Below are 22,503 nucleotides of genomic sequence, written 5' to 3'. Positions count from 1 at the left end.
CTCCTGACTTAGTTGTCCTAGGGGTAAGGCATTCATAAGCACAGGCCACCCTGTGTTGGTTTCAGCAGTGTGTTTACATGAGGTTCCTTTGATTAAAGCAAGTTTTTGAGTTTTGTTTTTTGGTTTTTGTTTTTTTTTTTTTTTGCTTTGTTTTTTTTTCTTCGAAACAGGGTTTCTCTGTATAGTCCTGGCTATCCTGGAACTCACTCTGTAGACCAGGCTGGCCTCGAACTCAGAAATCCACCTGCCTCTGCCTCTGCCTCTGCCTCCCAAGTGCTGGGATTAAAGGGTTGCTCCACCACTGCCCGGCTAAAGTAAGTTCTGTTCTCTGTTCTGGAGAGTTTAATATTTTAAAGGTGGAGCCAGTGAAATGGATTTGCAGTAAAAGTGCTACATACATAAGTTACTCTTCTGTTGCTGTGATTTAAGAAAAAAAAAAGCAACGTGCAGAAGAAAGTTGGTTCTGATTTCTGGTTCCAGAGGGTTAAAGTCTAATAGAGACAGCAGTAACAGCCAGACAGAAGCTCACATCCTGAACCTTAAATAATGAAGCACAGAAGCACAGTACCAATTGGAATGGATCCTCATTAAAATTTCTCCCAGGGGCTGGAGAGATGGCTCAGCAATTAAGAGCACTGATTGCTCTTCTAGAGGTCCTGAGTTCAATTCCCAGCAACCACATGGTGGCTCACAACCATCTATAATGGGGTCCAATGCCCTCTTCTGGTGCGTCTGAAGACAGCAACAGTGTATTCATATACATTAAATATGTCTTGAGGGCCGGGCATGGTGGTGCACACCTTTGATCCCAGCACTTGGGAGGCGGAGGCAGAGGCAGGTGGATTTCTGAGTTCGAGGCCAGCCTGGTCTACAGAGTGAGTTCCAGGACAGACAGGGCTACACAGAGAAACCCTGTCTCGAAAAACCAAAAGATAGATAATCTTGGTTTTAAAAAACAAAAACAAAACTTATGCCAGTTAAGCTGTATCATCTAAACTTCCCTCCCCAGAACAAAGTATTCAAATGCCATTTGAGACATGCTAAATGAGACAGTTTCCATCTGAAGCACTACACTGCCCAAACCTAGTGTGAACTCAGTCCCAGGAGCCCACAGTGAGAGAACTAGCTCCACAGAGTTGTTCCCTGACTCCCACCAATGACCTGTGGCACACAGCCCCACATGTACCTCACATACAGCAACAGATTTTAAAGAACACGTGGGTCATGGCGTAAAGGTTTAATTACTTCCTAGCAAATGCAGTCATTGGACTGGCTAGGTTGCCCAGTGGTCATGCTTCAGTATGCAGCCTCAGTCCGTATCAAATGTCTGTGAGCACAGCCACATCTGAGATCAGGAGTTGCCAGAGTTACGCAGAGGATGGGTGGGGATGGGGGGAGAGCATAATAAGCTCAGAGAAGCAGTGACTTTCAGACCTTTATTCCAGCGTGGTTGAAAGGCAGGAGGAAAGGCCCATACGGATCCCATCATGAGTAAGTGGCTAAGTTAGGGAATAACTGGCAACTAATCATCAGCCCAGCTAACAGAAGGCAAGCAACAGGAAAGGCCCCAGTTTGAGAAGCAATTGTATGTAAACACTGGGGAAGCTGGGGTGGGGGCATAGATCTACTAGGTATTACAGAAATCTTGTTTTTTCTGTTTGCACTATTAGGGGTAAGACTTCATTCCACAGCCTTCCCCCTTCAGTGCTTCCTGTGTGCTGAGTTTCTGGCCCAGTACTGGAAGGTACACAGGAGGCGAAGGGGATACTGCAGAGGGCCTTGGGTAGTTAGGCATGAAAGTAAGGGGTAAGCAAACGTCCCAGGACTGTGGCCTGGGTATCAGGTCTAAGAGCCAGGCGTGCCTGATAATGGCCATGTGAGGAAAGAGTGGATCTGGATGGGTACCCTATACTACCACAGGCATGCTGCAAGAGAACTGAGCAAAGCCCTGGGAAGGCAGGGACCCCAGTGTTTAACCTTTCAATTGGCAGAAGAGTTATGCCATGGTGGAGGTGGGGGGACCGTATGTCAACGGTGAAGCCACTTCCTCATAAGATTTAGGAAGGCATCTTACTGATACATACATACAGAGGGCCCTCAGCCTTTGGTTTAGGGACAGGAACATCATTAGTGATATTAGGGACAGGATAGGTGAAGCAAAGGAAGAACAAGATTCTGAGTATAATGGTCAGCAAAACTGAGAGCCACAGAAGCCAGCATTTCAGACAGACCTTTTGCCTTGAGATATGGGTGTGGGGATTGGGAGGGGAATGAGACACAAGTTGTTGGCTCATTGGACTTAGGAATGGCAGTAGGGGATAGCCCCTAAGGCCAGCAGATAGCTCTCTAAACACTGCTCCAAATGGGTAGTCTTAAGGAACATGTAGCAAGGGTAGTGACCGAGCAGAACATGTGAGCACAGGACTGTGGCAGCCAAGGGTTATTCTAAACCAAGGGTGGAGATGAGTTGAGCTGGGGCCAGGACCATGGTCTCCAAAAGACACACAGTAGTGAACTGACGCATCTTCAACAGTCTTCCAGACAAGTGTGTCAGCCTCCGGTAACCCCTACTGTGACCTCAGAGAAGGAGGGGAGGTGGTCGCCAGTCCAAAGAGCCCCCCCCCTAGGCTGGAAGACCCGGGCTGGGCTCTGAACTTGGAGGCTGGTCATCTCTCGCTCCTGTTGCTCCAAGGAGAGCCTGTCTCAAAGAAGTGAATTGTCAGCTTGACTATGGAAGTGACTGTAAACAGCCCCTCAGTCCTTCACCAGCTTGGTAGATATGCTGCTCCGGACTGACTAGGCAGAAATTAAGGGTCATGCTTTAGTCATGTGACCTGAGTGTGAGGGACAGGACTGTAAGGTCAGCAGGTGAGTTTGGGTGCTCACCTCATTCTCAGCCAGTGCTTGTTTAGCTAAGTAGTATTCCCGCTTCACCTTGATCTCCACGGATTCTGGGATGTCAGGAACCAAGAGATCCAGAAAACGGCCGATGGAGAACACCACATGCTGGGGATAGAAGCCCCACCCCCAACCCTCATAAAACAAAAGCCCAGACTAGCCTTCAGGGGACCCAGTAGGCTGCCCAGGTGGGTGGAACTGGAGTTAAGGGCAGGAGAGGAAACAGAAGAGCAGAAACCTAGGTCAGAGACCAGCCAGCCCTTCCAAGTTCCCCACAGCACCTTCCAATCTGCAAAGCATTCAGTGACTAGTCCATGAGCCAGGGACAGAGGCCAGCAAGGGAAAGTAAGACACAGAATTTTGATTTGGATGGAAAACAGAATGGGAGTTCTTTCTGTTGGTCATACTGACCCCTCCCATGCCACAAGTTTAGGTTGGGCAAAGCAAGTAGGGGGCATCATCACGTTAAGTACAGGGGCCAGCAAGGGGATGGAAGTCACTGGAAGAGCTTTCAGATGCCTTGGATACCTCAAACACGATGACAAAGGCCAGGCGGATGGCCAGGAGAGTCCAGTAAGTCGGGGAATAGTGTCCATCATCATCTCGGAAAGCCCGGTACCTGCAGGAGACACAAGCCTCTGTAGCTCCGTGGGGTTGAGCAGTAGCTAACAAGTGGGCCATCTAGACTCAGTCTTACAGTTTCCTCCACTCTGCCTCTTTGGTGCTGAACATACTTGAGAAACTGTGTTGAAAACCGAACAACAAAAACTTACTTCTCTGGGGGAATGGGGAGGGCGGGAGTGGAAGGTATGAGTCAATAGAATAAACGGCAAAACTCACCCTCTGACTCTGGCTCACCTGCAAGTGCGGTTGTGTGCGGAGGTGAAAGTGGGCGGTGCTCGTGCCAGCGTGAAATTGAGGAAGCCATGCAGGTCAGGGGCACGCGTCCAGCTGTAGTAGACACGTGGCAGGAAGTCGGAGGAGAAAGCCAGCAGGAAGGCCTGCGGGCGCGGGGTCAGAGCGATGTCACCACCACCACCACTACCACTACCACCCTCACCCTGCACCAACCCAGCAAGCGGGCCGGGCGCTCACATTGCTGATGACCGCAAGGTGTGTGAGGCCGGCTAGGATGTGGAACCAGATGCCGATGTCCTGGGCGCGCTCCGCCACTGGGCGCCGATACTCGCACACGAACTTGCGCGCATCTAGGCGGATCTCCACCCAGTTATTGAGTAGGGCAAAAAGCGGCGCCAGCGGGCAGGCCGCCACGAAGATGGTGACGAATCCAAACTGCAGCACTGCAGAGCAGGAGCTGGTAAACTTCTCAGACCACCCGTGGCGCGGGGGGGGATAGGGAGAAGGAATGCCCAGCTTGCCCACTAGGGTATTGGGCAGTTCATTCACTCCATTTCTTCCCCTCATGCTATATTCAGCGCAAGAGCCACTGACTGCCCCCTGGGCTTGGGAGCCTTGGTGCACACTGCTCTAATCTCCTTGGCCACCCAGTACACCTGAAGTCAGAGACTCTTAATGGCAGAAAGGAGAGCAAAACCTGCTTCTGGCTTAAAAACTGTTGTCCCCATTTATCCCCAGGCTCTTCTTCTTCTTCTTTTTTTTTAAGATTTATTTTATTTATTATATGTAAGTAGCTGTCTTCAGACACTCCAGAAGAGGGAGTCAGATCTTGTTACGGATGGTTATGAGCCACCATGTGGTTGCTGGGATTTGAACTCCGGACCTTCGGAAGAGCAGTCGGGTGCTCTTACCCACTGAGCCATCTCACCAGCCCCCAGGCTCTTCTTCTATAAAATTGCTAGGGAGTTCCTTGGCCATTGTGCAGGGCGCGAGGATACTCACTATCACCCTGCTCCCTGGAAGCTGCCCTATTTTTTTATCCACAGAATGACTCTGCAACAGTTACTGGTTAGGCTTTTGGTTGCTGTATTCGGCTGAGACACTCTGCTAAGTTATGACTGTGCCAGATCTCCCTCGTGTTAGTCAGACAAAACCCTGCCCTCAAAACTGTCTCACCCAAAAGCTAAAAAAACAAAAAAAACAAAAACAAAAACAAAAACAAAAAACCAGCGGTTAAGAGAACTAGCTGCTCTTCCAGAGGTCCTGAGTTCAATTCCCAGCAACCACATGGTGGCTCACAGTCATCTGTAGTGTGATCTGGTGCCCTCTTTCTGGCCTATAGGCATGCATGCATTCTGAAAACTATATACACAATAAATAAATTTAAAAAAAAACAAAAACAAAAACTGTCTCACCCTTCAAGCCCTGGGTATGGGCCACCACTTTAGCTGGTGATTTAACTGAGGAAACCTCTGGAGAAAATCTGTTCTCCAGGCTAACATGGCCCAGGTGTGCCTGCCCTCACAAGTTGGAGAGCCTTGCTTGGCCCCATCCCTGGACTTGATTTCCCTAATGCACAGCATCAGCTCCCAAGCCTCCCCAAACCTTCCCACCCACCCTGGCTTGGTTGCCACCCCATCTCTTCTCAGGATATCTGCAAGCCTAACTCACACCCACATACACCCCCAATGGCACATTGCATTTCAGGGGTAGGCCAGGGCCAGAGTGGCTGCAATAGCGGATCTCACCCATTTCAAGGTATTCGTGAAACAGCCCCTCACAAGGCAGCAACTCATAGTCGGCCTCCCAAGGTGCTGGATGGGTCCCCGCGCCAGCCTTCTTGCCCCTGGAGAACTTCTGCCAGCAGCCTTTCAGCTTTCTGCAGGTAGAAAGCAGGGAAATGGCATGGCTGCTCCCACATCTAGCTGACGGTTAAGCTAGTCTGAGAGAACGTGCACTCTGGATGCTCTTGTTCTCTGGGGCCGGGTTGGGCAGGGCAAGGGCTGTAGTTGTTACAGGTCAGAACCCCCTCTAGGCTGGGCTGGAGAGATGGCTCAGTGGTTAAGAGCACTGACTGCTCTACCAGATGGACCTGAGTTCAATTCCCAGCAGCCACATGGTGGCTCATAACCATCCGTAATGGAATCCACCCACCTCTTCTGGTATATCTGAAGACAGCAACAGTGTACTCACATAAATAAAATAAACAAATCTTTTCTTTAAGTCCTCCAAGGCCCTGGCCCCCTCTGTGGAACATGATACAGTTTGTGGAACATGATACAATCTGTGGAGCATGATACAGTTTGCTCTTCTGATTCCCTGTTGTGTCTTCCAAAAAGTCAACCCAGCTCCCTGGGACCTTTAGGGGATGGAACCAAACCAAAGCTAGGAAGGAGCTAGTGAGGGAGGGTATCAGCTGAGTCCCCAGAAAGCAGAGACCATGGGGCCAGATGTGTTGGTTTCATGATACTGGGCCACATAGGTGGGATGGCTACATCACACCTGGGAGGCATGTGTCAGTCATGTGTGTCTGTGGTGTGGTCAGAGGCTGTGAGATATCTATCATACACAGATCGAGTGCGTCGCTTCTCAGCTTGTATGGGGGCACAGGTGTCTGTTGGCTTCCTCATGCTCTCTGTGCCTGCTGGACAGAGCCACACCCTTTACTTCCTGGGCCCACTGGCTGTCAGAGAAGGCTGGGGTCATCCAGAGAGTGACGGCTGTGGTTGTCGTGTCAGCGCCAGTGCTGCCTTCTAAGGAGGGTAGTGGACACCTGGGTTGGTATAGCCTCCAGGTGGGAGACTAGCCCCAGGCAGGCCCTTTGGAGGACTCCAGTCTATAAGAGGGGGTGGGGCACAGTTCCAGCTAGTGGGACAGGGATGGGGAAGTGGTCCCTATCAAGGGAATCTAAAACAGACATGAGTCTAGAGGTCAAGCCTGAGGACCAAGGCTTACCTTCTCATGCTGGTAGGGGATACACGCTGGCCTATGTGGCCTTCCCTTACTGAACAATACAGCAGCAGTGCTGGTGACAGGCTCTCCAATACCCCAGACACAGCAACAAATGAGACAGGCCGTTGTAGACCTCTTCAGTATGACCGAAGTCCCGAGGTTTGACACATCCTGCCTCCCCTTTACTCTCTGAGCACTCTGAGGAAACCCTGGTCCCTAGAAGGTGTCCGGGAAGGGTGGGTTGACTCACGGGACAAGAACCTCCTGTACGTTATTGATGATCTGCTTGCCCACCATGATGACTAGGAGCTCCTGTGCCAGCTCACTGAGGCAGCCTCCAGCTGGACACTGCAGTGACATAAGTCCTGGTTAGCTGAAGGAGGAGAGGGGGGACCAGGGACACACTCACATAGCCTTCTCTTTGCTCCAAAGGTGGCATCTCTGCCCTCACATCTTCATAGGATATGCCTAGAACACCTCGAGGATTGCAGAGAACAGCCCTTCCCACGTCACTCCACTTATGTATGGGAACAACCACTGGGTGGCTATAGACTGTAGCCACAGGCTCCAGGAAAGACCCAAGATGTGGGGTCAGTGAAGAGGCAGAGTCAGGGAGTTTCTGGATATACATGCCATGCAGGGGAAGCTCAGCCATACTGTGGACTATCATCCTCACCAGGTAGAAAACCTTGAGAACCTAGCCTGTGGTGAGGGGTTTGATCCAGCCATTCTCGAACCCACAGAATCCTGAGTAATTCCAACACAAGAACAAGTAGTCACCCTTTTCTCGCCTAAGCAGTCTCGGCTGGGCATCTCACCAAGAGCTAAGAACTACCTAATATGGCAGCACAGCAGCCACTACTCCTGAGCAAGAGGCCAGGTTGCTGCATTCCCTCGCTTTCCAGACCCCCACAGTTCCTTCCCCTCAGTGCAAGGTGGACAGCTGCTCTTCAGGAGGTGAGCCATCTTGCAGGAAGATGAGGTAATAGCCAAGGCCCTGGGAAGATTGCTGCTCTCCCTCCTCCTCTAAAAAGAGAAGGGTCTTCCAGACCTGGTGCTCCGTGATGGCTGCTGGACCCCATGTTCTCCAAGTTCAGCTCCACAACGAACTGCTCCAGATGTCCCCACCACACTCCCTGTACCCCTGACTAATCCTGCTTAGCCCTCAGCAAGACCAGAAATGTAGAGACGATTCTTGTGGGGTCTGGGCAACATAGAGTTCACTCCGTACTCCTTTGTATTCATGCCTTGGCGTCTTAAAGCTCTGTCACCTCCTGGGGAACCCACATGCCATCTTCTGCAAAAGCCTTCTGAGAAGCCAGGCTCTCCCGACCCCTGGGTCCCAAGGACAAGCAGAGCACACTAGGCTTGGAGGAAGAGAGCAGCCACAGAAGGACCCAACAACGAGGCTGTGGGGCACCGACCTAAGTGCCCTCGTAGCAGGGACCTTGACAGTGATACAGCTCACAAGGGGCGTCCTAAGGGCTCAGATGCCTCTTGATTGTGCTTTGGGTTAAAGGAGAGAAGGGCTAGACCCCCCATGGTGTGAGCAGTCTCTAGACAGTGGCTCTGAATCAGGACCTAGGTGGGGCCAAGGAGGTTAAGAGTGCTGGAGTCCTGGGAAGCAGCTGTAGGATTGACACTGGCTTGGACAATGGTGAAAGGTGAGCAGGAAGACTGGCAGCAAAATCAGGCCTCCGTAGGTCCGGAGGTAGCCCTGCCTCCATTTTCTGTCTGGGTGTATTCCCTGCACACTCACCTCCTCATTTCGGATTCCGAACAAGGTGTGGTAGTTGCCTGGGTATCCCACAAACCTGCCAGGGTCCAAGGTGTGAGTCTGTGAAGGGCTGGCTTCTGGTTGTCTCCTCCCTCTTGTCCACCCCTGAGACCTGGCCTGGGAGCCACACAGACTTGACCCTTGTCCCCTCCGAGCCCAGTGGGAGTCATTCTTTCTCAGTGCTTCTGCCCTGGCCACCCACAGCTGAGCACATCAGACAGGGGTGGGGCAAAGCAGAGCTTCAGGAGAGGGGTGACATGTTGGGAGGGTGACCACCTACCTGCCCTTGAAGAAGGCGATGTACACGGGCGAGGCGTAGAAGTTCACGAACTGGAAGATGAACACCTTGAGGGTGAAGGCATCCTCAAACTCGGTCTGCGTCCGGTGCATCTCTGCGCATTTGGGACTTTCACTCAGTCCCCAGGGATGTCGGCCAGTGTACAGTACGCTGCCCCCTTCCCCGTGAGACTGCCCCACCATCCAGGGTGTGGAGGAAGCCATGTTGTCCAGATATTTTAAAGAAATTCATTAAAGGAGAGAGAGGGTCAACATACAGCAGCCCTAAACTTCTGATTTCAAATGTAGCCGAAAGCACGTTGATCTGCGTGGAGGGAAATCCTGTCTGCTTGACCAGCCCCGGAAGATGTCTGGGATATTATCAAAGCGCATCCACTGGTCTGTCCAGGAGGGTGTTTCCAGAAAGTAGTTCTAGAGGACTCTGGCCTTATCAATGGATCAATCTCTCTGGGTTAATCGTATGCTGATGATACTGGCAGTTGGTGAAAGGTGGGGCCTTCCTGGAGAAGCAGGTGTCCTTGGGGCTGTGTCTCCCCTGACCTTTTTCTATATTCCCCTCTTTCCTTCCTGAGCACCCCACCCTCCGTACCGGGATGGACTGACACCTCTGAAACTGGTTGGGAGTAAATAATCCCATCCTTAAGTCATTTTGTCTGGTATTTTGACCACAGTCATGGCAAAAGAAATAACAGATACAATTACAAATGTCTAGAATCCTGGACAGAAAACAACAAGCAAGACAACAAAACTAAAACCAAACATTTGCATCCTCAATAAAATAGTATATACAGGGCCAGTAAGATGATTCAACGAATAGAGGTGCTTGCTGCCAAGCCTGATGACCCGAGTTCCAACCCCAGAGCACCAACACTCACAAACTGTCCTCGGACTTCTACACGTGTGCCATAGCACACACGAGCCATGGCACATGAGCACACATACACATACATTATGTAAAGAATCTTTTTAGAGTATGTGCAGATGAGTCAGGGAATTGGAAGAATGTCCAGGGCCACAGTTACTTCCTGGTCAAGGCTGAGTAAGGACCGAGCGAGCTACAGTGTAAAAACTTGCTAAGATCAATGCGGAAACATAAAAGGTTAATTTGAGGAAAGGGAGACCCGAAGCCCTGCAGCTGTGGGAACGCATACACCAGCCCTGCGCCTCTGCTCCTTTCTCCCTGCAATGCTGCTAGCTGTGCCCCCTTAGGTGAGAACTCCCTTAGTCCTTTATCCCCTTCCCATGCATGGTCATTGTACCCTGAGTTTGCTCTGTCCCCTCTCCTCGGGCCTCGACCAGGGCTGGTATAGGCAAAGCCTTGCAGGATGAGTGGTTGGGCCTCCTCCTTAGCATCTGCTCTTGGGGAAACTCAAAGACAGAAACACATAGAGGCAGAGAAACAGTGGCAGAGAGAGAGGCATCTTGCTCATGGGGACGGATACGGAGGCTGTACAGACACTTGGTAAACATTTGGGGTGGTCTCAGCTCATCTCAGCTCGGCCCCACCCCTAGTCCATCTGACGAAGGTCCGAGTCCTTGCACTAGAGGGTCTGGTCTCACCTGGGGGCTGCACAAGCTTGAAGGATCTGGTGAGGAAGGTTGGAGAAGCAGGGCCCTCTGGCTGAGGACCCGTGGCCTTCCTCTCCCTAAGGCCCTTTCAGTACCATTTTAAACAGATCTCTAGCAGGGGAAGGCCCAGAAAACCTCTTGGGAATAAGGGTCTGTATTGGTCAGTTCTCATTTGCATCTGCTTTGGTCAGTGCTCACCCCATCTTGTTAGGACCTGGGCCAGGATCACATAGACCTTGGAGAGGATGAGGATGAAGACAAGGTTCACCACTGACCCTGTGAGGCTGGCAATCCGTGAAGCCTGATAGGGAAGAGGCAATCAGAGCAGGTACAGGACCTGTGGGGTAGGAGGGTCAGAAGAACAGGCAGCGGAAACTCACCCAGGCAGAGAGGAAGGCGTTGTCTGACCTGGACACAATGATAGCCATGACGGCCCGGTACAGGATGATAGATACAAGGCACATAATCACCACAGCCACCTGCAGGACCAAGGAGTTCCTGAGCCCCTTGCTGTGGCCCCAGCACCCACAGCCTCTGGGTCCACAGCACATAGGTTCCTTTTCCAGGGGCTCCTATCTGCAGCCTGCCTGTGTCCCATGGGTTCTCCAGATGTGGGGCAGTTTGGGACCGGGAGGGAGGCCAGGATGCTAGGTGGTTACTGTATGTTGTTTTTATACTCTTATACCGGGTAGTGTTGGAGAACTGTGTCCCCGTCCTATTCACCCACCTCCTTACAGCCCTGAATTGGGACCCACGGTACCTGGAAAAGATTGGGGTACTTTTAAGCAATCTTTGGCTAGAAGAATAGTACCAAAGGGATTAGTAAGCTCCGGGATCATTTTTTAGACCATTCCATTGTTTAATGGGTGCCCCGTGCCATACATGGGGAAGCTCTTCCAGAACCCCTCATGGTACATTTACAGTGTACCCCATTATGAGAATCCAAAGCTTGGCTCTGGGCTCACTGCCTTTCTAGAGGTCAGTGAGGGTCTTTGGAGCTACAGAGTGGAACAACCCTTGTGGCTCAGGAAGGCAGAGGCAGAGGACAGAGGCAGAGGACGGAGACAGGGTGGCAGGGTGGCGGGACTCCCATACCATCATCAAGAGCACCACAGAACCAGCCAGCATGCGGCGTACACGATTCTTCTCAGGAAAGTAGGGCTCATCTTCCCCCGTGATGGGGTTCAAGGCTGTCATGGGGGCCATTGCAGCGAACTGGGGCCGAGGCCTCTCCTGAAAGGGAGCCATGCTCAATGGGCGCGACCCTGGCCAGAAGCCACCCAGCCCAGCTCACTTACCTCAATGTCTTCATAGTCCGAACAGTCCCAGCGGTAGGCCAGCGTGGCGTTTTTCCGCTTCCAGTACTCCAGAAGCAGCACCGCCCACAGTGCCATGAACAAACTGAAGAAGACAGTGCCGCCATGGTCGAAGAGCCGCCCAGCCTAGAGGGAAAAGGGGACTCCGGGTGTTCTTCCCAAGGACTGATGGTCCTATTTCTCTGAAGCTGGAGAATCCTTCTATGCAGGATCACCACAGTGCATGAGATCCACAGGAAATGGAGTCTACCCAGCAGCCACAGTAATTAGTTTCAGTCTCAGGAATGTCTTTTTTTTTTTTTTTTTTTTTTTTTTTTGGTTAAGAATACAGTCAAAGAGATGGAGAGATGGCTCAGTGGTTAAGAGCACTGACTGCTGTTCCAGAGGTCCTGAGTTCCACACCCAGCAGCCATATAGTGGCTCACAACCATCTGTAATGGGATCCGATGCCCTCTTCTGGTGTGTCTGAAGACAGCTACAGTGTGCTCATATACATAAAGTAATAAATAAATAAATCTAACACACAAAAAAAGAATACTGCCGGGTATGGTGGTGCATGCCTTTAATCCCAGCACTTGGGAGGCAGAGGCAGGTGGATTTCTGAGTTCGAGACCAGCCTGGTCTAAAAAGTGAGTTCCTGGACAGCCAGGGCTATACAGAGAAACCCTGTCTTGAAAAACCAAAAAAAAAAAAAAAAAAAACATCAAACTTGACATGCAACTAAGGATGACCTCAAACTCCTGCTCCTCCTTACCAGCTCCAAAATTCTGGGATCTCAGGTGCACACTACCACCTTTGTTCATGTAGTGCAGGGGGTCAAACCCAGGGTCTCACGGATGCTAAGCAATAACTCCAGCAAGTAAGCCACATCCTCAGCCCATAGCTCAGTCTCACTTGTGCCTGACTTGGGTTTGTCTGACCTGAGCACATTGACAAGAGACTTTAGTTTCTCAGAGTCGGTGAAACTGGACAACGCTGGGCACGGGGTGGACAGGAAGTTTGGAGGCTTGGTGGGGGAGGGGTGGGGTTGTGACTCTCATAAGATGTGTCCCTGACACCCTCCATGTGATCTTTTGGGGTGTGCGTAAGGGGCTTTGAGACAGGGTTTCTCTTTAGCACTGGCTGTCCTGAAACTTGCTTTGTAGACCAGATGGCCTTAAAAACAGAGATCTGCCTGCCTCTATGCTCAAATGCTGGGATTAAAGGAGAAACCCTGTCTTGAAAAACTAAAATAGAAAGGAAGGAGGAAGAAGAAGAGGATGAGGAGGAAAGGAGGAATGGAAGAAGGAAGGAAGGTAAGGAAAAGAAAGGCTGGAAAGCTGGGCATGAGGCTGTGAACAGCCAGGAAGCAGCATTTCTCCAGGACCTCTGCCTCAGCTCCCGCCTCCAGGTTCCTGTCCTTACTTCCTGTACTGGCTAGTTTTGTGTCAACTTGACATAGCTGGAGTTACCACAGAGAAAGGAGCCTCCCTTGAGGAAGTGCCTCCATGAGATCCAGCTGTAAGGCATTTTCTCAATTAGTGATCAAGCATGGAGGGCCCATTGTGGGTGGTACCATCCCTGGACTGGTAGCCTTGGGTTCTATAAGAGAGCAGGCTGAGCAAGCCAGTGGAAACAAGCCAGTAAGTAACATCCCTCCATGGCCTCTACATCAGCTCCTGCTTCCTGACCTGCTTGAGTTCCGGTCTGACTTCCTTTGGTGATAACAGCAGTGTGGAAGTGTAAGCTGAATAAACCCTTTCCTCCCCACTTTGCTTCTTGGTCATGATGTTTGTGCGGGAATAGAAACCCTGACTAAGACCCTTCCCTTCATTTTGGACTGTGATCAGAACATGGCCTTTTATGACAATAGAAAGCAAACTGACAACCATATGGCTAATGCTAACAGCAGCATGAGCAACTCCATGACACTCTTGTCAGTCATTTGTGAGTCATACACACCACCTAACCTGAATGCCAGGCTAGGGGACAATAGCTAACAGAGCTCGCTAAGGGTTCTGCCTTCATAGGGCCGGGACCTACAGGAGCTTCCAGCCCTCACCACCCTGACCTCAGCTCTCATTCCATACCTGGGCCAGGGTGCAGGCACTGGAGAGCAGCCAAAAAGAACAGTCGGAGCACAGCGGGCACATGTCGAAGCTGTCCGAGCTGTGACACAGCTCCTGCCTGTGGGGTGTGCATTCAGTTCTGGGAGCTGTACCCACTTCCTCCCCTTCACACCACTGCTCTTCCAGCCCTAGAACTTTTGGCTATTGTTTTACTTTTTGAGACAGGGTCTCACGTATTACAGGCTGGTCTTGAACTTGCTATGTAGCTGAGGAATTCTTTTAATTTCTGAATCTCCTGTATCCGTCTCCTAAGTGCTAGGATTGTGGGTATGCACCACCACATCTGGCTTATGGGGTGCTGGGGACCAAAGCCAAGGCCTCTTGTGAGCTAGACAAACACTTTGACAATTAAGCTACATCTCCAGTCCCACCAAGCACTTCTTTTTAAAGTGGTTGTTTCTGAGTATATGCAACAATAGTAACATAAGAGAACTCTTTAGACTCTCAGTTGCACAATAAAGTAAAACACAAAGCCAGTCACGTATAGGAAAAGCCTACGCTGTTCTGAGGACTAAAGGTGAGTGTCAGAACCAGCCTGGGGACACCCCTGACCATCTGTCAGCCTGGGACACCTCTGTCTTCCTGTGTCAGCCTGGGGCACCTCTGTCTAGTCTGCCTTCTAGCTGTGACCTCAGGAGAGCAGAACCACACCCCCACTTACCACACACCTCCACCCCAGCTCTCCATAGGGCCTAGTGCTTGGGAATCCCATAGCTGGGCACCCTCATGGGGCACAGAAAGGCTTAGGAGCTGAAAAGAGGCCACTTACGTTGGTATGTCTGAGAACACCAGGAAACAGCCCACCAGGAAGACCACTGTGCCCACTACTGCCGCAGGCAGGAGCCAACCAGTGTAAAACCCTGGAAGGTGACACAAGCGTCCAGCTGTTAGAAATCGGGTGTCCTGGGGATGTGTTTGCTTGCTGGAGCTCAGGCTTAGCCCAGTGGGTATCTGGAAGGATACTGACTCAGGAGTCTCCTCTGGCTACTGCCCTTGGCTCTGAGCATCTGCCCTCAACTCTGGACTCTCTCACCGTGCTGGCTAAGTACCAGTGTCTCTCTGACTCCATTCTGCTGGGCCTTTCATCTCCTGATATTGTCTCCTAGAGCTTGCCCACCTCCAGCTATCTGCTCATCGATGTCTTTCTGAGAGGCACAGGAGTTGTTGCAGTTCAAGCCCCAGAGAAGGTGTGGGTCACTCTGGACTCTCCCTTCCCCCATAACCCACTCAGGCATCATCTCAGTAGACCACACCCAGGTTCCCTGAGATACCTGCATCCATCAAATATGCATCTACCTGCTTCCTATAGGGTCAGCCCAGACCCCAGCCTCGTGTCCTGGTTCCTCCCCAGTGACCCTGTGAGGCCGGGAAGACGCCTATAAAATCTTCTCTGCCTGGAGCCTAGATGAAGAGTTCTTCTCCCACCCCTCCCCAAAGTCCTCCATTATGGTCATACTGGTCAGCAGGAAAGGCGAATCCCAGGACGGGGAGGAAAGGTCAGAAGGCAGACCTGAGGGAGGGAAGGCAGCTCGTCTCTGAAGGTGCCAGTGGCCTGAGAGGAGCAGAGAATGGTTTGGGGCAGACCTCTCCATTGGCATGTCTTTTCCCTCAGGTAAGGAGTTCCTGAGAGAGCTTCCCAAAAGGGTCTATGGAAGCCAGCTGGGGTCACAAGGGACCCCCTCAAACTAAGCGGCTTGCAGCGCAGTGTCCATTGGCTGTTGTATTATCAGGGGAGTAAGTCCTGGCAGCAGAGCTATTCCAGAGGGCAGATTGTTATAACATAAGGACCAAGCATCGAGACAAGACTCACCAAGCCAGGCGAAGTAGAGAGCCACCTTCTCCCCGAAGTACCTTCGTACATGGTCCAATGGCTGGTACTTGTTCCACTTGCCCCAGCGAGCCCAGTGCTGGAATAAGACTTGGCGCTGGGTGAGACCCAGGACCTGTGAGCTCTCTGGGACTGCAGAGAATGGGCCCTAGGAATAAGAGAACATTCGTCTGTGCTTCTCCATTAGGCTTCTTCTCTGCTTGCCAGTCCTCCCACAGAACACACTTCTAGGTATGGGAACTTCAGTGGTGACCCAAACCCACAACTTCACACTCCAGTGCAGGCAATGGCATGGACCCTAGTGGATGATGTTCTAAGGAGAATCATAATGGGATGACTCAAGAAGAATCTGGAAGGAAATATAAGTTGAGCTCCCTTGATTCCTGGGACTGCTGAGTGACCAGGTCAGGGGGTGAATTGGAAATCTGGCCAGGACCATAGCTGGGCTGCAGGTTGACCAACAACCCTGTGAGGTCTTCCGGGCCTGGCACAGATGCTGTGTGGTACCTAAGCTCTGAGCCTCTCCCCATGCATCAAAGCCCAGCTGACAGGAAGAGTGATGTCACTCCAAGTGTGTGTGAATGTGGGGTGTGTGTGTGCGTGTGCGTGTGCGTGTGTGGTATGTATGTGTGCTTGTGCACCTGTGAGTACATGTGTGGTATGTATGAATGTATTTATGTGTGTCTGTGTGTGTCATGTGTGTGGTATGTATGTATATATGTCTGTGTGTCATATGTGTGATATGTATGTCTGTACATGTGTGCTTGTGTGTGTTGTGTAGTATGTATATATGTCTGTGTGTGGTATGTCTGTCTCTCTGTGTGTGTGGTATGTATGTATGTAAGTATATATACATATATATATCTGTGTGTGGTATGTATGTCTCTCTGTGTGTGGTATGTATATATGTATGTATGTATGTATGTATGTATGTGCGTGTGTGTGTGGTATGTGTGTCTGTCTCTGTGGTGTGTGTGTATGTGTTGGTGGGTACCTCACATTTCTACACTCACTTCACTTATCTACATGATATCAAGCAGGACTGTCCCCAGGGCCTCCTGTGCCCACATGACTCAAGACCTTTTGAGTCTGCAGACCTTTCCTTTTCTGTGCTGCAGAAAAGCTGGGGCATGAATAACACCCTGGCCTACATGTGGGCTGCAGCAAGGACAGTAGTATGGGTGTCAGGGCAGTGCCAGGCAGCTGGTGTGGGAAATGGCTCTCTGCCACTGTCCAAGAACGTCCGGCTTCTGGGAAGGGAGAAGGGTACTAGAGACCTTCCCATCTTTCCTAGTGAGAGATGCTGCCTGGGGAGCCCAGCTTAGCACCTGGAGTAGGGCCAAGCTGAACCTTCAGCCTCTAGCTCTGACTACTTCACATTCCAAGGCTATGCATCTGACATTCCTGACCCCAGGGTAGCAGTCACAGAGGGCAAGATCCCTTTGCTTCCTATAGGTAAGGGAGACAATAGTACTGGGGGAACTCACAGTCTACCCTGGTTCAACCTCCGACCCTGAGACTCACATCATGCAGTGGGAAGGCTGCACTAAATACTCCTTCTGCCAGCAGCTGGTCAATCCCAAACAGGCCTTTCTTCTCGTGGCCATATGGAGTCTTGGCCAGGATCTCAAATAGCTGTGGGATAGATTGGGGATAGACCCATCACTGGTCATGTGATGGCATAGCAGGGAGACCCATCTTTGTGCTAAAAACCTTGGATGACCTCTTCTGGCCCCCAGTGAAAGATAATGATATTGATGGAGTGTCCCCAAGGTCTTGAAACACAGGTCCTATGTCCTAGCCACACGTTTCTGAGCACACTGGTAGGGATAACAGTCAGTCATTCTTTCATCTTACAAACTCAGAAGTCTTAGTCAGAGTCACATGGCTTTAGAGTCTGGCCTGGGTTAGAATCTGGGCCATGCCATGGCTTGCATGGACCCCTGTTCCAGTAGGGTCAGCTCTGTTAGGATACCTGTCCGGGGTGGAAAACCTCTGGCTTTGGAGGCCACTGGAAGCAGTGCCCTTTGGGGGTCATAAGTGGTGGCTCAGGCCTGTCTAGACGCTTTCTGGCCACATGCTGTAAGAGCAGACCTCCCTGTGCAGTGGTTCTCAATACTAAGTGGTTCCTAATACCGTAGCCTTTCATACCGTTCCTTATGTTGTGGGAACCACCCCCACCCAAGGCCAAAAAATTATTGTCGTTGCTACTTTATAACTGTAGGTTTGCTACTGTTGTGAATCGTAATGTAAATACCCGCGTCTTCTGATGGTCTTAGGTGACCCCTGTGGAAGGGTCATTCGATTCCCAAATGGGTTGTGACTTGCAGGTTGAGAACTCTTACCCTAAAGCCTCAGCCCTGCCCCTGTAGCCTGATTTTAACAGATTGGCTTAGCGAATACTGAGGTCTGACTTCCTTGCCTGTTCTGGCAAGCCAACAGGATCACCTCACCTGAACCTGGTATCTTGGCTGGCTGTCTCAAAAGTCCATAAACAGGTATTGTTCTGGGCCCCAGGATTATGGAGGGGTAGTGGCTAGGGAGCTGGGTTTTCACTTGGTCCAGTGCAGTCTGGACATGCCCTGCCCCCACTGTTCTCCATCCAGGCCATATCATTACTCTATGTCCCAAGATCAGGGATGGTTTCTAAGGCTTCTGCCTTCTGATTACAGAAAGCTTTATGGTGGCCATAACGACCTTGGGGTTGGTAGCTGGGGTACATCAGGCCTTTATGATCCTGGTCAGATTAGGGTCTGCAGCAGACATACGGCACTTACAATCTGATGCCTCTTGGTACTGGTGAAGAAGGTGTCTTGGTTGTCATTCCCAAGGAACCTGCAGAGGTGAGAAAAATCAAGAAATTAAAGGGTATGGGGATTTTTGCCACACAGAAGTAAAGACAGCAGAGCAAACATGTCTGAGAAGAGCATGTACAGACAGAGAACCACGACCCAGAGACCCAGGAGGACAACCATGGTGCCAGACCAGACTCAGTTCTTTGTTTCTGGAGGTGACAATCATTGAAGCTAGGTCGGCAGGCTGTGTGTGGTCACACTTGCTCTGCTCAGGAATGGATGTGAGGAGGCCCCTGAGTCAGTGAGGGAGAGCTGTCCCTGCACATCTTGTCTCCCTCGCCAGTCAGGGAAGGTATAATGAGGGAGTCACTGACCCAGGACATGGGATCAGAGCAAGGAATGGACTACTGGGGTCTGAGTATGTCTCACAAGGGTTTGTGTGCCATGAAGTATCAAAGGAGCGGAACCTTTAGGAGTGGGAGCAAGCCAGGCATGGTGCCACACCCCTTTAATCCCAGCACTTGGGAGGCAGAGGCAAGACCTTTGTGAGTTCAAGGCCAGCCTGGTCTATATAGAGAGTTTTAGGATAGCCAGAGCTACATTGCAAGAATCTAAACTCAAAAAAGGTTGGGGGGTGGGGTGGGAAAGGGCATGAGGTCATGTGGATTCCACTCTTAGAAGGGATTAATTCTGGTCTCAGGAGAGATTCAGTTACTGAAGGAAGCAAGACAACTCTGTCTACCATTCTGGGTCCAGTCCTCTCTCTTTCTGTCTCTACTGTGCTGTGCTATAGCTGCTATATCTAGTCTGAGACTGCCCAATTCTGGACTTTCAGCCTCCTAACTTGTAAGCTAAATGAACCTCTTCTTTTAAAGAGCAGTTGATTTTGTACAGTGGGAAGGCAGAGGGGGCTGGCAGTAATCACTGCATATCAGCTCCCATTTCCTGTATTTTTTTCTTTGTATGTGCATATATACCGTGTGTATATGATGTGTGTACATTCCACAGTGTGTGTGTAGAGGTCCCAGCACCAAGACACCTTCTTGAGGCAGGGTGTCTTAAGTTTCAGCTGCACATGTCTTTTCCTTTATCTCACCACAGGGGTTACAGAAGCACACCTTCACATCGGGCTTTTTTTGGTAGGTTACAGGGATTGAACGCAGACTTGCATGACAAGTGCTTTGACCTGTAGAGTCATTTCCCCTGCCCCCAGACTTCTTTTCTCAGCAGAGTCTTTGGGTATTGTGCTATGGCAACAGAAATGGATTGTTGACATGAGCCTGGTGTGTCCATACCTAGGATTGGGGGACATGTTTGTCTCACAGTACGGCCACCCTATTCTGGCTAACACAGGCGACTTACCAATACACAGTTGTTCAGTAGGCTCACCCACCTGGGACTCAGATGGCGTTCTCTGAAAATCCCAGGTGAGGAGAGCATTTGGGAGAAAGCATGACGTTTAGTTAATTCATTCACAGTGTCATTTACACATCCTGGTTCTTAGGAGGGGGCTGGTCCCACCCACAGGAGGCTGTCCTACCATTGCAGCTTGCTTGCTTTGAACTGGCAGGAGTAATACTCGGGGGGCGTGTCGGGCACGTGCTCCAGCAGGATATTGGGGATGCCCAGCCACTCCAGAAGGGTGGCTGACCAGTTGGAAGCCTGGTTGGGTAACTCCTGGAAAGAAAATTGGCCAGAGGGAGATCTTCACAGCTGGGAAGGAGACCGACAGGGGGCAGCTCTTACTGATTTACCCGGCTGTGGACCCTTCCCCTAATGGGGTCTCAAGATCTGAGAGTGGCTTGGGCTGTTAAATTGAAGACCAGAGCTACTCTTACCACGAGGGAGTGAAAGGGAATGAATGAACAGTGTGTTTCAGCCTCACGCCAGGCTGGTAAAGCCCGCTATGAGCAAGTAGTTCAGGCAAGTCAACCCGAGGGCATGGAAAGACTGCCGTCCTTCACCCTGAGCACGTGAGGCTGGAGCGGCCTCAGCAGATGGCCCTGCGGGCTCTGGGCCTGCAGAGAACTAACCCAGCCAGCCTACAGTCATGGCTACCCTACATACTGCCGGGGTCTTCCTGATTGTTGAGTTTGCCATTCAGGGCATGATCCCTGTTCACCCCATGGGGTGGTTTTAGGCTTGTGACAGCAGACAGGAGGGAAACTAGAGATCTCCAAGTGGAAATGGCTTCAAGGAGTGATGTTTTGGGCTTTTGGGCTTTAACCATAGGAATCAGTCAGACGTAGACCTGAGTGGGGATCCCCATCCTCTCCCTCTGCCCTTACGGCCCCCCATACCTGCAGAGGCAGCTTCAGGCGCAGGTCTTCGGCATAGTAGCAGAGCACAGCCCAGGGTGCGCGGAGGAGGATATAATGAACTGCAGTGGCTTCATCCTGGACATCATGCTGCAGGCGCCAGGGGCTTCTGTGAGGGCCTGAGGGTGTTGCTATGTGCCCTGTGTCTATCCACACTCAGGAGACGGCCAACAATGCCATAGCCTAGGTGCCGCTGAACAGCCGACGGCTGTACACCTTCTCAGTAGGAACGCACCCTCCTCAAGTCTACCTCAGAAAGCTTGTGGTGACAGCACCACCTCTCCCATCTGGGGCCCATGCCACTTGTACTACTCTCTTCTGTGGCAATGGCAACCAAAGCAACCCTTCCCCCAAAGTTTTGGGAACCCATTCATGACTTCTCAGAGATCATACTGACATAGCCCATCTTCTTGTTAAAAGGGGGGGGGGCAGCAACTTCAGCTTTGCCAAGCAATGCTGAGTGGCTGCTTTATCCTTTTACATATCTCCGGAAAGTTGCACTGTTTCTCACATACCTAAGAGATATATACACCCCTGTGTGCACAGATAGGTGGGCACTGCAAGCCTCCATTTAGCTATGAGTCAGGCGACAGCAAAACAAGCCATTCTCATGGTCAAACACAGCTTATGAAGACCAGCAGAATCCCTGTCAAGGACAAGGACCATGAAATGCACATGAAAAAGAGCATCCCAGAGTGGGCTTTGTCTGGGCTTTGTCTGTTTGTCCTAATCACTGCTGCTTTTACAGATGGCGGGTACTATAAGCCAGCTTTACAGCGATTCTGCTATCGACTTAGAGGCATATAGGGTAGGAGCTTGGTTGGTAGGTGGTGACTTGGGTATGTGCAGTACCTGTTAGTTCATCATCCCTGCCTAGATAACCCAGCAAACTCATTTACATATTACAATGAATGGGTTTGAGCCGTTCTTTGGGCCCTCACGGCTGTCGTTGCTTAGAGATAGATGTTAATCTTACATCTGCCCCCAAATCCTGCAACACTGAATGTCCATACTGCCCTGAGATAAGACATGCCCAGAATCCTGGGAGGGGTGAGACTTTCGGTCTTATGAACAAGAGACTCTGTGGAGTGGGGACACATTGCTGAAAGACTTTTCCAGAGGTTCTCAAACCTTGCTGTACATCACAGCCTTCTGGGGTTCCCTGAATGTTCATGTAGAAACTACATCCTGCCCATGGGAGCAGATCTAAACCTGGTTGTTTGGGGCACCTGTTGGAACATGCTGAGAGCTAAGAACTGCATCGCAGTCTGAATCCTGAGGGGACTTTTGGACAATGGATTGGTTGGGTAGATAATGGGTGATGAATGGATGGTGTGTGTGTGTGTGTGTGTGTGCGCGCGTGTGTGTATGTGTCAAAGTTATGGAGGACACAGAGTGAGAAGTTGTGGTGGTTTGAGTAAGAATGGCCCCCATAGGGTCATAGATTTAAATGCTTAGTCACCAGGGAGTAGAACTCTTTAAAAGGACTGAAAGAATTAGAAAGTATAGCCTTGTTGGGGGAGGTATGTCACTGCAGGTAGGTTTTGAGGTGTCAAAAATCCATGCCAAGTCTAGTCTGTCTGTCTGTCTGTCTGTCTGTCTCTATCTGCTACTTCTGCAGCACCAGGCTTGCCTGCTATCATGTTCCTCTGCCATGATGATAAACTAACTTTTTAAAAAAAGATGTAAGCCGGGCCTGGTGGCGCAGGCCTTTAATCCCAGCACTCGGGAGGCAGAGGCAGGCGGATTTCTGAGTTCGAGGCCAGCCTGGTCTACCAAGTGAGTTC

The 22,503-nt window shown here is 50.9% G+C and overlaps 1 protein-coding gene across 2 annotated transcripts in view; it reads right to left on the bottom strand.

Moving 5' to 3' along the window:
- Positions 1-2,139: 2,139 nt before the first annotated feature.
- The window catches only part of Ano7 (anoctamin 7), a 29,451-nt gene continuing 9,087 nt past the window's right edge, over positions 2,140-22,503 (bottom strand). Inside the window, exons 5-24 of one of the 2 annotated variants that reach the window (XM_021198924.1) lie at positions 20,699-20,806; positions 19,939-20,075; positions 18,381-18,438; positions 17,128-17,238; positions 15,586-15,751; positions 14,545-14,635; positions 13,737-13,833; positions 11,650-11,793; positions 11,447-11,584; positions 10,732-10,830; positions 10,550-10,652; positions 8,766-8,877; positions 8,468-8,522; positions 6,959-7,056; positions 5,505-5,635; positions 3,994-4,199; positions 3,757-3,899; positions 3,427-3,517; positions 2,887-3,006; positions 2,140-2,698 (exon numbers count right to left, since the gene is read on the bottom strand). In XM_021198924.1, coding sequence (XP_021054583.1) covers positions 2,624-2,698; positions 2,887-3,006; positions 3,427-3,517; positions 3,757-3,899; positions 3,994-4,199; positions 5,505-5,635; positions 6,959-7,056; positions 8,468-8,522; positions 8,766-8,877; positions 10,550-10,652; positions 10,732-10,830; positions 11,447-11,584; positions 11,650-11,793; positions 13,737-13,833; positions 14,545-14,635; positions 15,586-15,751; positions 17,128-17,238; positions 18,381-18,438; positions 19,939-20,075; positions 20,699-20,806 — 2,283 coding nt within the window. In that variant the 3' untranslated portion in view covers positions 2,140-2,623. The remainder of the gene's footprint in view (positions 2,699-2,886; positions 3,007-3,426; positions 3,518-3,756; positions 3,900-3,993; positions 4,200-5,504; positions 5,636-6,958; positions 7,057-8,467; positions 8,523-8,765; positions 8,878-10,549; positions 10,653-10,731; positions 10,831-11,446; positions 11,585-11,649; positions 11,794-13,736; positions 13,834-14,544; positions 14,636-15,585; positions 15,752-17,127; positions 17,239-18,380; positions 18,439-19,938; positions 20,076-20,698; positions 20,807-22,503) is intronic. The other variant, XM_021198925.1, reaches the window with a different exon arrangement.

The sequence above is a fragment of the Mus pahari genome, chromosome 5, assembly GCF_900095145.1.
Source record: "Mus pahari chromosome 5, PAHARI_EIJ_v1.1, whole genome shotgun sequence".
Lineage (NCBI taxonomy): Eukaryota > Metazoa > Chordata > Mammalia > Rodentia > Muridae > Mus > Mus pahari.
This window is presented reverse-complemented; position numbering and strand designations above follow the sequence as displayed.